The 18,643-nt window shown below is 44.2% G+C and overlaps 1 protein-coding gene across 3 annotated transcripts in view; it reads right to left on the bottom strand.

Moving 5' to 3' along the window:
• Nucleotides 1-1,590: 1,590 nt before the first annotated feature.
• The window catches only part of LOC126457351 (m7GpppX diphosphatase), a 44,469-nt gene continuing 27,416 nt past the window's right edge, over nucleotides 1,591-18,643 (bottom strand). For 2 of the 3 annotated variants that reach the window (XM_050093579.1, XM_050093580.1), the window contains one exon: nucleotides 2,793-3,134. In XM_050093579.1, the coding sequence (XP_049949536.1) occupies nucleotides 2,971-3,134 (164 nt within the window). In that variant the 3' untranslated portion in view covers nucleotides 2,793-2,970. Of the gene's footprint in view, nucleotides 3,135-18,643 lie in introns of all 3 variants that reach the window. The other variant, XM_050093578.1, reaches the window with a different exon arrangement.

Raw genomic sequence — 18,643 nt, 5'->3', positions numbered from 1 at the left:
GTGAAAGGGATACTTTTCTGAACTGTCACACAAAGATGGAGCAGGAGCCCATTGTGGCAGGAATGGCGTAAAGGAAATGGGAATAATGAATAATGCAGAAATGGGCAAAATAGGTGATGATGGTTGCGAGAGGGGCCGGATATGTGAAAAGACACCCAGAAACATGAACAGATATGCATAAATACATGAGACCGCATAAAAATATGCACAAATATGTTAAAAATGTACAGAAATGTGGGTGAAAAGGGATGATGGTGATGATGATGGTGTGTGTGTGTGTGTGTGTGTGTGTGTGTGTGTGTGTGTGTGTGTGTGTGTGTGTGTTTTTTGTGCGTTGGAATAAGCGGAGAGGGAGGGAGGGAGGGGGAATGGGTTCAGCCGAGGATCAAAAGTTTGTGTGGCATGGGCAGGTGTCAAAAAAACACAAATGCTTGAGTAGGTCAATATGAGGGAAGAATTGGGATCAATAGGAATGAATGTAATTTAACTATCGAAGGAAAGAACCTGGGGCATTAAAAGTTGCATCAACAATCTGCACAGTCATGAAGTATGTGTTGCGAACGGACGATCGTTGAAACAGTGTGGCTTGGGAATAGATGCGGTTTGGAAGATATTCAATGAACACAGGAAAGAAGAGAGAGAACGGACACTGAGGAGTAATGCTATACGGAAGAGTAACAAAGGAAAACATCACCTGGTTCCCTGTGGCACAACATGTAGCTGAACATAACACATTTTATTTCAGCAGCTGTTTCACTATCCAAGCCATCTGGATCCTTCCCTCCACTATCAGTTCTTCTGAACTGTGCAGGTGGGAGTTATCCTTACAACACATTTGCCGCCCCCATAATTATACCCCTTATACTAACAGTAAGATATTGTCCCCACACCTTCCACACAAGTTTCCACCCCCTCTGTCCTATCATCTCCTCCCCATGCTCATCACCTACCCTGTTTATTTGCAGCCTCTGCCAACACATCCGCCCCTCCTTCCCCACTCCTTTCATTATTTGCTCATTTTTTTCCCCACCTCCCTGCCCCACAACCTCCTGACGCTGTGCCTATTGGCAGTCTAGTACCGGCACACTCCACCAGACAGTGTTTGTTTCTCTCCCTATGCATCACTACTATCCTTTCCCCCATCTCACCCCCCTCCAGATTGCTACTTGCATCCCACATGATGTTGCTTTCTGGCTTGAGATTCTAGAGTTGGTGGTCGTGTGTGTGTGAGTTGTGTGTACACATCTGTATACAGCAAAGTATACAGGAAAGATTTGTATAAAACAAGCTCCTAATGTAGTTACTGTCCACAGTTAGTAATACTACTGACATAAGTATGGTCATCACCATAAAATGTAATTTGTCCTTCTACAGCAATGTGTTACTGCTTATCCAATCAAATAAGAAAGGACAGATCTTAGGGGCTACAACTATCATAAGATACTATTGACAGATATTCATAAATATGGACACACTGAATATACTAAATTCATAGTGTTTACAATTTCAACTGCACTATTAATTCTACTCATAACTACATAAAAATTAATAGGGATTATGTGAATAAACAACTACTGTAGCTGTTTCAAGTACATGAGCAAAAAATTCGGTTTTATTACATTAAGATCGCAACAAACAGTCTGGCTGTTATCACACAACACTGTCATGCTGAAATTATAAGAGCATTTAAAGTAATTATATTTTCATCGCTGTTGGAAGTAAACTGTATCTACAATTCAATATATGCAACAAAGAAATCCTCAACAATCTTGTAAGGTTCTGGAATGTATTCTGTTTGTTTCATTAGATGCTGTAAACCAGCAATGAACATTTGCTTTGCTACATCAACAGTATGTACATTCTTGTCATTCTGCCATAGCCCTACACAATCTGAAGCACACTCCTGATATTTATACAAAACTTTCATAGTATGCATGGTCTGCAGACTTGTTTCTGCTACAATAGTCACAGTACTATTAGTAACTGATTCACTTACAGCAGAATATTTTCCATTCAAATTACAATGTACATTAAGGAATTTGTCTAATGCCCACAGGAGAATATAGTGTGTATTACTATCTGACACAACACACTCAATTAAAACTTTACCAGCAGAGGCAGGCATGCCTTCAAGAGATTCTTTCATTACATTAAGGAAGTCTTCTAGGGGTTGTGATGTCGTTGTCACGGCACCAAATGACACAGTGCAACTCCAGAGTTTTGCAAAATCTTTGTTAAGAGTACCTATCCAAGACAGACAACGATCACATTTAATTACACTTGCACTACTGACTTTAAGTAAATGTGGCTTAATTAAGAAATAATAAGAACCATACAAGCAGTCACACGATTTACACAAGGGTGCGGACTGGAGATTATTCTGCTGACCATGAGCATGACAAAAATAATCTTCAAATTCCAAGAAACCACTAGGTAACGGCAGAAATCTTTGGAAAGTTACAGATGACACTGATACCATATTAGAGCAACACTTGCAATGAATATCATAAGACTTTCCTTTCTGCAACATTGGAATGAAAACAAACTCATTATTTTTGAAATGTAAATTTACAAGTGGTAGCACTTCTGAAGCAAATGAACCTGAAACAGCATTGTTTGGTTCAGTTAGCAGTCTAAAGCAAACATAATTGCTATGCATATTTAAATTTGACAGACTGCAAGGAATGAGAGAACATGTGGTTACTTTTATTTTTTGTGAAACTGTAGTTTTATCAGCAATCTTTGTCAATAATATTAGTGATGCCTTCACACTAATTTGGAAAATATCACTCTTCTGAATTTTTTCTTTTAATAAAATATATACATTACAAGCTCTCAAATGGTCCCTAACCTCAACAATAATGCACCTTGTTAACATTTCCACACACACACGCACACACACACACACACACACACACACACACACACACACACACACACACACACACACACACACAGGGAGTGAGTGAGTTACTCAGCAGTTCTCTTTAACAGTTTCTTCTCTTCATACTTCTGAAACAGGCTGTCACTTTCTTTTATGGCAAATGGTATTGTGGCCTTCTGATAGTAGTCTGACATCAATTCTATATTACTCACAACTTCACCCAGAAGATGGGATTTCTCAGCATATATACCTGAAAAATAAAGAAAAGTATATACGGAAAGCCAGATTTTGATATTAATTCTTAGATAACCGTTAACACAAATTATGGAGAAAAAATAACAGAAATAATTCAATTTTTCCTGTATTTTCCAACAACAGAAATAAAATAATTTACAGATGAGGCTTCTAAAGATAAGTTTGAGCTTACAACTGCTGCTGAGCACATACTTTATAATGTTCAAACAGTAAATCATTTCTACATTACATGCTGTAAGCAAAGATTTCTCTGAAGCTGTTCAGTTCCAGAAAAACTGATTTCTTCCTCTCTTTTTTTCTCATCATCATTATGCTCACTGAGTTTCAGCAATGACATGACTTAATTTGTGCTCAACCATTCTTTCTCTCTGATTAATAAAATTACTTCTTACACATTGTTTCTTGTTTATACATTGTAGGACATATTCTTCACTTATTCCATCTATCTTCAACAATCTTATGTAACACCACATTTCAGAGGCCTTTAATGATTTCACTTCTGTGGAATCACTCTCTTTCTGCACCACGACAGAACTATGCTTCAAACTGATAATTTCATTATCCTTTTTTTTTGTCTCAATAATGGTAGTTTTGAAAGTTCAGACACTTCTCTTCATTGAAAGCCCTTCTGTCTTGATGAATCCTTGCTGCTACGCCACCATTATTGTATCTCCTTTCTTCATTTATTCTACTTACAAGAAAGAAAAATATGAGCAGACCATTAAAGATTCTTTGCCAATATATTTTGTGCAACTGGTGTGTGCACAGCTTATTAACACACTTTACAGGGGAATAAAAACAACAGAGCACAAAAGATCGAAGGGGGCAGAAATCTGTAGATGTGATATACATGCACAGACACACAGATGATTATAATTTCAGAAAAAATGGTCAATTTATTAATGACAAAAAACTTCACAAATTGAGCAGAAAGTCAGTAATAAGTTGGTTCACCTCTGGACCTTGTGCAAGCAGTTACTTGGCTTGGCACTGATTGACAGAGTTGTCGGATGTCCTCCTGAGGGATATCTTGACAAATTCTGTCCAACTGTCCTATTAGATCATCAAAATTCCAAGCTAACTGGACAGCCTCACCTAATGCTCTCAAGTGTTCTCAACTGGGGAAAGATTTGCAACATTGCTGGCCAAGACAGGGTTTGGCAAGTGTGAAGACAATCAGCAGACATTCTCTTTGTGTGTGGTTGGACATTATCTTGCTGAAATGTAAGCCCAGGATGGCTTGCTTTGGAGGGCAACAAAGTGGCTGAAGTACCGCTATGCTGCAAGAGTGCTGTGGATGACAACCGAATGGGTGCTGTTATGAAAAGAAATGGCACCCCAGACTCCTGTTTGTCAGGCCATATGGCAGGTCACACACAGGTTGGTCTCCCAGAACTGCCTGGGGCATCTCTAGGCACTTCTTCATTGGTCATTGGGCTCACTTCAAAGAGGGCCTCATCACTGAAGACAATTCTACTTTTTTTAAAAAAATCTTATGGGACTTAACTGCTAAGGTCATCAGTCCCTAAGCTTAGACACTACTTAACCTAAATTACCCTAAGGACAAACACACACATCCATGCCCGAGGGAGGACTCGAACCTCTGCCAGGACCAGCCTCACGGTCAATGACAGCAGTGCCTTAGACCACTCGGCTAATCCCGCGCGGCACAATTCTAATCCAGTCAATGAGATTCCAAGGCCCACAAGTTAAACTACACTTACACGCTGCATTTTAGATAGTGGCAGCCAATCTAGCTTCAACAGCACAACTGGAAATTGTGAATCACCCACTTACAGCCCATGTCTGAGTCTTCATTCACTACGTCACATTCTCGCCATCTGTTCCACTCAATACTGAAAAGCGCACGCAACAATGCTCATTTTACAGATTTCGATTTGAGAGTTTTCTTTCATTTTTGAGACACTGGTCAGTACCTGAAGAGTTCGAAGGGCAACACATTAATAATTTACATCTGGCCACTCCAGCTGATGGATACAATGATCTTCCCACTGAGCTACTAACTGGAGCCGATCACTACTGCAAAATTGTTAAGGACACTGCACTGATGTGTGTGTCCCCATCATTGGCTTTATTGCCTTCAAAATTCAGATGGATTCCTAGCAGAAGCTTCCCAAGGATTTTTGTAAATCAAGCTGTCATGAACCTCGTCAATCTGCTGTTCACAGAAGCACTTGACAACATTGTGAAACTTTTAGGGGTTAAAAAAAAATTGGAAATATGCGACGATCAGTATCAATCAATGAGTGCGAGAGACTCAGTGCTTCTTGAGGAATTTCGCACTTTCTATTCCACTGAGGTCAGTGGAGACTAGCCCACCTTCCACAAAAATCAGCAGCCATTCTTTCATTACATTCAAAGAAAATACATAAAACTAGTTCCATCACAAAACCTCGAATAGCAAAGAGAGAGAGAGAGAGAGAGAGAGAGAGAGAGAGAGAGAGAGAGAAGCACAAGTAGTGCATCTTTCTTTGAATGAGAAGGGCTTTCTCTCAGTGACATTTTGGAAACAGGGACAGACCTCCTTCCTCAAGGAACTGCAGCACTCTTACGTTTTCGAATGCAACATTTTGCTGTCATAGCAGATACTACCCAGGCCTTTTTTGCAATTAGTTCTGCATCTAGATGACAGAGACCTGATGAGATTTCTTTGGTATAGTGGCCATAATCACAGAGCATATGAAGCAAAATATAAGCCCTTCCAAGCCTATACACATTTAGGTACCAAGATGCATCACGAACTTTAAAGAGGGAAGCACTTGCACCCTTGTTTTTGTGATGCCTCAGAACAAACATACGGTGTGATCTTTTACGTCAGGTATACTGTAAATAGTGGGTGTGTAGCTGACTAGCAGGTGGGAAGAAGATTATGCTGTCGCAACTGGAACCGTTGGTAGCATTTATGGGAACATGACATCTTTGTTACTACTGCAGAAGTCAACCATCTCAGACATAAGTAAAGCAACTCTTTGGACTTACTCCATGGTGAAACTTGCTTGGTTAACAGGTAACCGCTGTATCTGAAACTCCTGCATTACCTCCACATCCCAGTGAAGCCATTTTCCAGACAGAGAGAATCCTGTGGATGATCTGTTAATAGAAAGAATGCCTCATACCTTAAACACAATGGACAGATGGGGGTACGGTCCATCTTGGCTTTCGCAACAGCCCTGCCTCACTGGCCAAATGAGTATCTCGAACCTATTGCTTTGCCAGAAACCAATGAAATCCACTTATCCAGATGAAAACCATCAGGTCACAGTGCTTTTAATACTACATACTGACATTCATTTACATTATCTTGGAGTCAGAATTGTGTTTTCAAAGCTTAGTCCCTCCTCCTAAATACTATATGCCCACTGCATGATAAAGAAGGTTATTCGTTGCTGCCTTCCATCGAAAATAGCATGCGACGTTGACAGTCCAGAAACAGGAGCTCCCAGCTGACTTAGTAACACTGCAGAGACCCTTTCAAATGACTAGTGTTGATTTTGCATGGCCACTGCATGCCAAAGTAGGAAATATTGCAACTGAATGCTATATTGTACTGTTTACCTGTGCTGTGACTAGACCCGTTCATCTAGATCTAGTCAACAACACATCAACAAGTAAATGTCATTGGCACTACGTAGATTTATTGGTAGATATGGCATTATCTACAGTGACAATGCTCAAACATTCCACACAGCCAATAAAGAAATAACAGAATGGTAATAAAATCCACCAATATCATCCTCAATAAGGCTTAAATTGGAAGCTTATAGCTCTGTGTGCAGCTTGAGGGAGGATTCTGGGAGAGAGTTTGGAGAGAGTGGTAGGCTCAACCAAAAGATGTCTCCAAAAAGCAATCGGGTGCTCCAGTATGGGCAAAGAAGGGCTACAGACTGTGCTCTTTAATATCTAAGCTGCAATGAACTCAAGGCCCACCTCTTAAATTGCAAATTGACAATGAAGTACTTACTCCAACATCCTTTCTCATGGAGGAGAGACTTAATGATAATGCCAAAAAGACCAGAGCTATCTGTCTTAAAAGACAAACTGCCCGTTGGCTTCTGCCTCGAATTCTTCGGCCAATGTTCGTCTGATCATTTTTCTGACGTTTCGCTTGCACGAATGGCTGGCACTGTCACTGTTTCACCCTCCATTGTTGGTGGAGGACTGGTGCTGAGATCACAGCCGCAAACTATGTACCTGGTGTGCCAACATACAAGGGCAGTTCTTTTCTACCTGCGACAGTCGTTCACTGCAGCACAGGGAGCTAGGATCCTTTTACCTTGACGCTTTCTTCTTTCTTGTTGATGCTATTCTCATGTTTATGTATTTCTATAGCTTCTCTGAATAAGCAGGTGTGGTAGTTCTTCCCCACAGCCAGAACACCCGTGTCGGCAAATTTGACTACATGGTCAGTCTCACAACGCACGTGCTCTGCCACAGCAGAGTCGCTTATGTTCTGTGATCCTGGTGTTGATGGAGCGTCCAGTCATTCCAACAAACTTTTCCGCATGTGCATAGTATGCAGTATATTCCCGACATTGCAAGTGGGTCTCTTTTCTCCCTTGCTGATCTGAGACACACTGACCTCCTTTGTCGGTTTGTAAATAGTCTTTATGCCACGTTTGCGCAATATACGTCTGATTCTGTCCATCACTCTAGGAATGTATGGCAGAAAGTCTGTACCTGACATTTCTTTCTCTGATTCGTCACTTTGCCCAGTGATTGGCTCTGTTTTACTTCTAATATAACTTGTGGAGTACCCACTGCTCCTCAGAACAATTTTCAAGTGTTGTATTTTGCACCTGAGGTGCTGTGGCTCACATATTCATCTTGCTCACGTTATGAGCATATTAATCATGCCTCTTTTCTTGCTCAGGTAGTGATATGATAGTATGTGCAGGTATTGGTCCTTGTGTGTCAGCTTTTGATACATGCTGTGTCCCAGGTTTTCACTGTCCTTTGTGACTAGCACATCTAGAAATGATAGTTTTTTTGTCCTTTATCTACTTCCATGGTAAATTTTATGTTGACATGGAAGCTGTTCAAGGGTGTTAGGAAGTCACCGAGCTGTTCTTCAACGTGGCTCCACACAACAAAGCTATCATTGACGTATCTGTACCACACCTTAGGTTTACAATGTGCCAAGTCCAATGCTTGTGCTTCGATATGTTCCATGAAGTTGGCCACCACTGGACTAGGAGGACTACCCATGGTGATGTCTTCCAGCTGTTTGTAGAAATTGCCATTTCGCATGAAATAGTTCATGGTGAGACATGCATGAAAGAGCTTTGTGATGTCTTGTGGGAAAATGGAAACGGTGTGCTCGGAGACATGCTGAGTGGCACTTTCATAAGCAATGAAACATCAGAGCTGACCAGGAAGTCATTTGGTGCAAATTTTAGTTTCTTCAACTTCTCAATGAAATGTCCTGATTCCTTTATGTATGTGTCAGTCTTCCCCACATGTGGCTGGAGCAGGGAGGCCAAGTGTTTCATCAGTTTACATGTTGGTGAACCGAGGAGTGCTAACAATTGGTCTTAGTGGAATATTATTCTTATGGAATTCATAAAGCCGAGGTGGTAGGGCTCCTGTGTTGCGCAGGTTCCTCTGTATGTCCTCTGGCAGAGATGACGCCTTGATTAGCTGATTCGTATTTCGTGTGATAAGCTGTGTTGGATCTGCGCTTACTTTTTGGTACATCGTCGGATATAACAGGTCCCAGATCTACCAATAATCTTCGGTCTTCATTACGATGGTTGTATCGGCAGGCAGTACCAAAACACACTTGTCGACATTAACGTCTTTAATAGCTTGTACCTCTTCTTTCTTCAGGCTGCAAGCTGGTGGGTTTGCTCAGCGCAGTACCCTGGCTGTTTTGGTGCGTATTTCCTCTGCTCTTTCACAAGGAAGGGTCAAAATGGTTGCTTCAGTATTAGCAATAATGTCCTCCATAGGTACAGTTCTCAGGATGATAGAGAAATTATCTCCATTCTGAAGGAAAGACACTTCCTCTTTGGTCAACTGCTGTTCAGTGAGGTTGGCCACTGTGCGTGACATGTCAAGAATCACCTTGTCAGTCTGCTTCCAGAATCTTGCAAACTTTTTCTTCTGTCGCTCAGTGCAGCCCATGAGTTCGTTCTGCATGCTCTTGTGGGTGATGCTGTCGATCTTGTCCATCGTCTTGATGGTCTCTGCTGCTTGGTTGATGGAAAAGGCCTAAAAGTTCCTCACCTGTCTTTGCCAAGTCTATCCGTGTTGTATGAATTCAATCATGAAGAAAAGGTCGTTCCATTCTGTCGTGGATACGATGTGCTTGGGCAGTGGCCAATAGGCACTTACATTTCACCTGCAGCCCAGCACTGCAACAGAAAGGCGAGAAAGGAAATCAATCATGCTTTCTTCTTCCGTCGGTCATTGTGCACATCTCCTCCCCATTGAGGCGTAATACAAAACTGTTAAGGCTTTGCAGAATACACCGCATACCATGCACATTTGGAAAAGTTTATGTTGGAATGACTGGTCGATCCACCAACACCAGGAACACAGAACATAAGCGACATTGCAGGTTGGGGCAAGTAGAGAAATGGGCTGCAGATGAGCACACGCTGTGCGAGACCAACCACATAGTAAAATTCGTGAATACAGAAGTTCTGGCTATAGACAAGAACTATCACACCTGCTTGTTCAGAGAAGCTATAGAAATACACAAACACGAGAATAGCTTCAACAGGAAAGAAGAAAGCCTCAAGGTAAACAGATCCTGGCTTCCTGTGGTGCAGCAAATGACTGTCGCAGGCAGAAAGAGAACCGCACTGGAAATGACCATGGAGAAGCCCTTTGACATCAGCGCACCAGGTACATATAATTTGTGGCCGTGAGCTCAGCTCCAGTCCATCACCAGCAATGAAGGGTGAAACTAAAAATGTCAGCCACTTGTGCAGGCAAAATGTCAGAAATATCATCTAATGGCAGCCGAAGAATACGAGTCAGGAGCCGACAGGCAGTTTGTTAACAAGTGGCCATGAAAGCCTTAACAATTTTGTATCTTAAAAGACTTCACAAGATATTTCAGACCCCATCAGAAAACAGCAAAAGATTTCTGGAAGCATTTGACTAAGGATTATCTCATGCTCTTGAGCAAGTATCACAAAATCAAATGCCCAAATGAAGAATCCGGGTCGGTGACATCGTCCTCCTGCAAGAATTAGTTATCCCCCTCAGCACGTGTGGAGAAAGGCAAGAGTGCAGGAGTTGAAAGATGGCAGAGATGGAGTTCCATGCATAGGCTTCCTTGTAACTGTCAATGAGAGACACGTCACCAAACCCGTCCATGCTGGTCCTACCTCGTGTCTGACCGTCCATTCTAGCAGACTTTCCAATACACCGAGTGTGCGCAACACACTGCTAACTGATTGGACTGCACAATCTTCACCAGATTTCAAGACAGGAATAATTACTGCCCATCTACAAATGAAGGTAGTATTAGTAATTGGTATGGGTCCTTCAGTGGCTCGAATGAATCCTACTCAATCTGTGAGCACTTCCCACTGACAAGGGCACATTCCCAGGTGTAAATTAACCAATCAGTTGAAATGTAATAAGTGTTCTTGAAAACCATATAATTGCTGGTCACTAATGTATAATCAAATTTCTTTGTCAACGATTCCCAAGGCAACTGAAAGAAGCTTGACACAAATTGGGATATTTAGAGGATCATCCGCCCCAATTTGCAAATCCTGCTGAATGTTGTTTTACATTGTGTCGTCCGTCGTGTTCAACCAGTGAAGAACTTTCATACACTTCATGTGCATGGTGTAAAACAACAAAAACAATTTTAACAATGTAGGAAAGAGAGAGATTTCTACTTAGCGTAAAGATTCTACATCTATGTGGTTACGCTGTTATTCACAATAAGTGCCTGGCAGAGGGTTCAATGAACCACCTTCAAGCTGTCTCTTTACCGTTCCACTCTCGAACTGCACACAGGAAAAACGAGCACTTAAATTTTTCTGCGTGAGCCCCGATTTCTCTTATTTTATCGTGATGATCATTTCTCCCTATGTAAGTGGGTGGCAACAGAATGTTTTCGCAATCAGAGGAGAAAACTGGCAATTTAAATTTCATGAGAAGATCCTGTCGCAATGAAAAACGCCTTTGTTTTAATGATTGCCACGCCACGTATCATGTCTGTGACACTATCTCCCCTATTTCGCGATAATACATTACGAGCTGCCCTTCTTTGTACTTACATGGTAAGCTGCAGACAGGCACAATTAAGAGACACTGACACACAAACCTTTTGATGTCAGGCATCATCAGAAAAAGAGAAACACACACACACACACACACACACACACACACACACACACACACACACACACACAAAAGACTGCATGAAAATCTCGTGGATGGAGGCAAAGGCTGTCCCCACATGCGCAGGAGTTTATAATGTGTTAAAGTGTGCCGCCTTTCCCCACTAATTCAGAGATGAGACCTGACAGTTCACAAAATTTCACCATACGTGTAACACTGGTGTTGGCATCTGCGAGGATGATGAGTAGATCTCCAGTGAGACTGAGGGCTGCCCTAATATCAGTATATAGGACACAAGTAGCCACAATAAGCTGAACTGAAAGTGGCATGCCACAAACTTCACAGAGTGGTGGATCCCCCCATATGAGGAGGAAGCCATGTGTTAAAGGGCTACACCCAATGCACAGTCTGGTAAGCAGTACCTCCTTCCAGCAGTGAGGCTGATATGAAGTCCACCGAGCCTTTGTGGTCGATTTAAGCGGCCGCAGTTTGTTGTCCATCACCTGCAACCATTCAGTCTCCCACTGAAGCACGATGCATCTGTCAGAAAATAAGATGGTAGCACACAATGGGATGGGACACTGATGGACAGCACTATCCCAACATGATTCCTTGGTGACTTTGTTGGATATTTCTTTGCCCTGTATCCCTATGTGGCCAGGTACCCAGCAAAAGATCACTTTCTTGCCACAGTGTTGGAGCCACTGCAAGGAGTCATGGATGAGCTGAATCAGCAGGTCTACTGGATACATTTGGTGAAATGCTTGCAGTGCACTAAGAGTGTCGGAACAGACAAGAAACCTTGTACAGTGATGTCTGTAAACCCTCTCCGATGCCATCAGAATGCCATATAACTCCACATCATAATTTGTAAATTGTTCTGGAAGATGCAATTTAAAAACCCTATCAGGGAAAACAGCAGAACAATCTAGGGCATTCTCCTGCTGGGATCCATCTGTATAAATAATGATAAAACTGTGGTACGTACTTAAAACAGACGAAAACAAAGTTGTAAAAACAAAATCTGGAGTACCAGTTTTCTTGTACTGTGTAGAGCTGAAAGTCACAGTGGGCCTCTGAAGAGGCCAAGGGGGGCAATGCATTCCATCCCTGGCTGTGTATTTTGATGCCTGAGAGATCCAGATCCTTGAGATAGTCAATAGCATGTATACCGAAAGGCTGGGTCGCATGGGGCCAATTCCTGAACATTCACAGGTGGGTTGGACCACTGACACAAATGTCAATGACTGAGGGGACAATGAGATTTTCAGTGCCTGTTGAGCCAAAAGGATATGTTACCAAATCCACAGTGGTGCTTCACCAGCCTCTGCCCACAGACTCTTAACTGGGCTGGTCCAAAAGGCTCCAGTCGATATCCTAATGCCATCATGGTGGACAGCGTCTAACAGCCAGAGGTAGGAAGGACCGGCCGATCCGTAGACCACGCTGACATAATCTAAGCGTGATTGAACAAATGCCCTATGCAATTGCAGGAGGTGGGATCTGTCAGCTCCCCATGTTTTTCCACTAAGGCATTTCAAAATATTCAATGACTGGAAGCCCCTTGTCCATAGGTCTTTCAGATGTGGAAGCCAAGTTAATTTTGAGTCAAGCATTAAAACCAAAAAGCGCACAGTGTATTGAAAACATAAAACAGTGTCCCCCATTGTAGCAACTGGTTGGTTAAAACTCCGTCAAGCACGGTTAAAATTGACACACGCAGTCTTCTCAGGTGAGAACCGAAAACCAGTTGTCCATGCCCAGGTTTCCAGCCTCTTAATGGTCAGCTGTAGCCGCTTCGTCGTCGATGTAAGATCAGAGGAAGAGTAGATGATTACAAAGTAATCCCAGAAACAAAGAGCATTTGATTGCTGAGGAAATGCCATTGATAGCGATGGCAAACATTGTGACACTGAGGACACTGCCCTGGGGGGACACCATTCTCCTGAACATAGCAGTCAGACATGACATCACCAATGCGATAACGAAAATGTCTGTCGTCGAGAAAGGATTGGATTAGAAGTGGCAGGTGTCCACATAGTCCCCCACTCATGAAGTTGGCAAAGGATGTTGTACCTCCAAGAAGTGTCATGCTTTTTCGAGGTCAAAAAACACAGAAACCAAATGGTTTCGGCATAAGAATGACTCCTGTATTGCCACCTCCTGTAGAATGAAATTCTCAAGGATGGAACGATAGTGCCTGAAACTGTACTGGGAGCGAAACAAGGGGAGCTGTCCAATCGCTTCAGGGCACAGATGATGACGCATGGCGTAATGGATCTCATCAGGCCCTGGAGTAGTTTCTCGCCAACTCCAGCAGCTCAGGCCAGAAAGCATCTATCACATGGGATGGAAGCAGCAATCTAGAGGGGGTGGGGGAGGGGAAGGGATAGCAGTGTATGGGTGGGGGCAGGAGAGGAGCAGAGTCTGGCGGAGCGTGCAGGGACTATAATGCCAATAGGCACACCATTAGTAGGTTGTGGGGTAGGAAGGTGGAAAAAATTGAATGAAAAAGGAGAGCAGTGGGGAAAGGTGGGCAGGTGCATCAGCACAGAGTGTAAGTAAACCGTCGGATGGAGATTGTGGGGACAGTATGTTGCTATAGGTCGAGGCCACGATAATTACGGGAACACAGAATGTGATGCAAGGATAACTCCCATCTGTGCCGTTCAGAAAAGCAGCTGGTGGAGAGAAGGATCCAGATGGCTCAGGCAGTGAAGCAGTCATTGTTATGTTCAGCTGCATGTTGTGCTATGTGGTGGTCTACTTTACTCTTTTCCACAATTTGGCTGTGGACAGCTGATTGGTTGTCATACCAACATAAAAAGCTGTGGAATGATTGCAGCAGAGCTGGTAAATGATATAGCTGCTTTTGCAGGTGACCTGGGCCCTGATGGGGTAGTATAAACCTGTGACAGGACTGGAATAGGAAGCTCTGGGTGACTGGATTGGGCATATTCTGCACCTGGGACTTCAACAGAGATACAATCCTTGTCACAAGGGATTGGTACTGGGATTGGGAGTAGCATAGGGATTGACTAGGATGTTGTGAAGATTGGGTGGGTGACTGAACACTTAAAAAGTGGTGGGAAGAATCTCCATTAGGACATCCCTCCTTTCAGGGCATGAGGACAGGTAATCAAAGACCTGGCAAAGGGCTGTTCCAGTATGGTGTTGTACTGGATGATTAAGAGGACAATCCTTTGTGGCTGGTTCTTGGGGGTGACGGAAGGACTAGGGGTGTTAGGGAAAATGGGATGGGAGATCTGTTTGCTGACAAGGTATGGGGGATAGTGCATGACTGTGAAGGCCTTGATGAGACCCTTAGAATACTGAGCAAGGGTTTTTTGTCATTACAGATACATTATCACAAGGAGGCCAGGCAGTATGGGAGGGATTTTTTGGTGTGAAAGGAATGCCAGCTGTCGAAATGCAGGTACTGTTTGTGATTGGTAAGTTTAATGTGGACAGAGGTGCAGATGGAGTCACCAGAGAGCAGGTGGTCAGCATATAGTAAGGTGGCGTGCTGGGTTGAGGAGGACCATACGAAGATGTTGGGAGAGGTGTTGAGGCGCAAAAAGATAGGGCATCTAGGCCCTGGGTCGAGATCATAAGGATATCTTCAATTAACCTGATACAGACTAGGAGTTTGGAATTTTTAGATTCTAGAAAGGTCTCCCTCCTCTAGATGGCCCATAAACAGGTTGGCACAGGAGGGTGCCATGTGAGTGCCCACGGCTGTGTCATGGTTTTGCTTGTATGCCTTCCCTTCAAAGGCAAAGTAGCTGTGGATTACAACAAAGTTAGTAATGTGTATGAGAAATGACATAATGGGTTTGGTGAGCAAGCATGTTGGGAAATGTAGTGTTCAATACCAATAAGACCTTGGGCATAAGGGTGTTAGTGTGCAGGGAGGTGAGATCAATGATGACGAGTATGGTGGGGGGGATGGTGGAAATTTGGTGAAGGAAGTGGTTGGTATTTTTGATGTGGGAGGTTAATTATGGGCTATTGGTTGGAGGTGTTGGTCAATGAAGGCCAAAATTCTTTCAGTGGGGGCAAAATAACCAGCCACAATGGGGCATCCAGGATTGTTCGGTTTGTGGATTTTGGAGAGCATGCAGAAGCTGCGTGTGCTGGGTGTCAGTGTTGAGGAGGGACATTGATTCAGGGAAAAGATTCTGGGAAGGGCCAAGGGCTTTAAGCAGGTATTGCTGGTTGTGTTCTACCTGTTTTTTTTTTTTTTTTTTTTTTTTTTTTTTTTTTTTTTTTTTTTAGGGCGCAAAACTTCTATGGTCATTAGCGCCCAGCCCGTGACATAGAAAACAGGAAAAAAACGAAATTTAAAATCAGCAGCAATGGGAACAAAGTCATAAAATTTGAGAAACTAAAGGCAGAAGGAATGCTTAAAAATCCACTATAGAAAGGGGTTGGTTGTCCCCCAAAAAAAAGCTTCAAATGACTGACGTCATTTCACTGTCACTAATAAACTGTAGAACGCGGTCAGCTGAGCGCGTGTCATCTGCTAAAATCGACGATAGATCAGGCGATAGCTGTAGACGGGAGCGTAACGGATTAAAACAGGGGCAGTCAATTAAAAGGTGTCTGACCGTCCACAGCTGAGAGCAGTGGGGACAGAGTGGGGGAGGATCACCGCTTAAAAGATGTCGATGACTAAAAAGACAGTGCCCTATCCGGAGTCGAGCTAAAATTACCTCCTCCCGACGACGCGTTCGGGAGGAAGAGGTCCAAGCGCAAGGAAGGGCTTTCACTTCCCGCAATTTATTGTGGGGAAGTGTTGACCAATGCGCATGCCATAAATGAGCAGCTTGGCGACATAAAACGCTCCGTAGATCGGTAAACGGAAGAGACTGAATAGCTGGCCGAGGAAGAGAGACTGCAGCCTTGGCCGCTATATCGGCCGCCTCATTTCCACAGATACCAGCGTGTCCCGGGAGCCAGAGGAACGCCACTGAGACGCCCCCCAGGTGGAGCAAGCGCAGACAGTCCTGAATCCGGTGGACCAGAGGGTGCACAGGGTAAAGAGCTTGGAGACTTAGGAGAGAGCTGAGAGAATCTGAGCAGATTACGTACTGTATCCGCTGATGGCGGCGGATGTAGTGGACAGCCTGGAGAACAGCGTAAAGCTCCGCAGTATAAACCGAACACTGGTCGGGAAGCCGAAAGTTATTTGGGGTGTCGCCAACAATATAGGCACTCCCTACACCTAACGATGTTTTCGAACCGTCGGTGTAAATAAATGTGGCTTCCGTCATTTGTGCACATAGAGCAGCAAATGCCCGACGGTAAACAAGTGTAGGGGTACCATCCTTGGGAAATTGACATAGGTCTCTGAGCAAGTTGATCCGGGGACGGAGCCAAGGCGGTGCTGTACCCCAAGTTGTCAAGAAGGTTTTAGGAAAGCGGAAGGAAAGAGAATGGAGCAGTTGACGGAAGCGGACTCCCGGGGGTAGTAGGGAGGAGGAGCGGCCTGCATACCCGACATCAAAGGAGGCGTCGAAAAAAAGGTCATGTGCTGGATTAGCAGGCATGGAAGACAGATGGCTAGCATAACGACTCAGAAGGACTGCCCGCCGATTGGACAGCGGAGGTTCAGCAGTCTCAGCATAAAGGCTTTCCACTGGGCTGGTGTAAAAAGCTCCAGATACTAAACGTAATTCACGGTGGTGGATAGAGTCGAGACGCCGAAGAATAGACGGCCGAGCAGAGGAGTAGACTATGCTTCCATAATCCAATTTCGAGCGCACTAAGGCGCGATAGAGGCGGAGAAGGACCACTCGGTCCGCTCCCCAAGAGGTACCATTCAGGACACGGAGGGCGTTAAGCGAACGCAGACAGCGAGCCGAAAGATAGGAAACGTGGGAGGACCAGCACAGTTTTCTGTCAAACATAAGACCCAAGAATTTAGCGACGTCGGAAAACGGAAGGTTGACAGGACCTAGATGTAAGGAGGGCGGAAGAAACTCCTTACGTCGCCAAAAATTTACACAAACGGTCTTACTGGGTGAGAAACGGAAGCCGGTTTCGATGCTCCACGAGTGGAGGCGATCGAGACATCCCTGAAGACGTCTTTCAAGAAGGCTGGTCCGTTGAGAGCTGTAGTAGATCGCAAAATCGTCCACAAAGAGGGAGCCCGAGACATCAGGAAGGAGACAATCCATAATTGGATTAATGGCGATGGCAAACAGTACAACACTCAGCACGGAGCCCTGGGGTACCCCGTTTTCTTGGGAGAAAGTACGGGAGAGAGTAGTGTTCACCCGCACCCTAAATGTGCGCTCTGCCATAAATTCGCGAAGAAAAAGGGGCAGCCGGCCTCGAAAGCCCCAAGAGAACAGTGTGCGGAGAATGCCTGTCCTCCAACAGGTATCGTATGCTCTCTCCAGATCAAAAAATATTGCTACCGTTTGGCGTTTCCGGAGAAAATTGTTCATGATATAAGTGGAGAGAGCAACAAGATGGTCAACGGCAGAACGATGCTTTCGGAATCCGCATTGGGCTGGTGTTAAAAGACTGCGGGACTCCAGCCACCAAGCTAAACGGTAATTCACCATACGCTCCAAAACCTTACAGACACTACTCGTGAGAGAAATGGGGCGATAGCTAGAGGGGAGATGTTTGTCCTTTCCAGGTTTCGGAACGGGAACGACAATAGCTTCCCGCCATCGCCTGGGAAAGGTACTGTCGGTCCAAATTCGATTATAAAGGCGAAGGAGGTAACGCAGGCTATGGGTTGATAAATGCAGCAACATTTGGACATGGATACCATCCGGTCCTGGGGCGGAGGAGCGAGAAGAAGAGAGTGCATGTTGGAGTTCGCGCATGGAGAAAACAGTATTGTAGCTTTCGCGATTGTGAGAGGAGAAAGCAAGATGTCGCACTTCCGCTGCACGTTTCTTCGGGAGAAACGCTGGCGGGTAATTTGAAGAGCTCGAAATCTCAGCAAAGTGCTGACCCAATGAGTTAGAAATTGCGACGGGGTCCACTAAGGTATCATGCGCGACAGTGAGCCCAGAGACCGGGGAGAAACTAGGCGCGCCTGAGAACCGTCGAAGCCGACTCCAAACTTCCGAGGAGGGAGTGAAGGTGTTAAATGAGCTAATAAAGTATTTCCAGCTTGCCTTCTTGCTATCGCGGATGACGCGACGGCATCGC

The sequence above is a fragment of the Schistocerca serialis genome, chromosome 2, assembly GCF_023864345.2.
Source record: "Schistocerca serialis cubense isolate TAMUIC-IGC-003099 chromosome 2, iqSchSeri2.2, whole genome shotgun sequence".
Lineage (NCBI taxonomy): Eukaryota > Metazoa > Arthropoda > Insecta > Orthoptera > Acrididae > Schistocerca > Schistocerca serialis.
The sequence above is the reverse complement of the archived record's forward strand: the minus strand, read 5'-3'. Positions and strand labels throughout refer to the sequence as shown.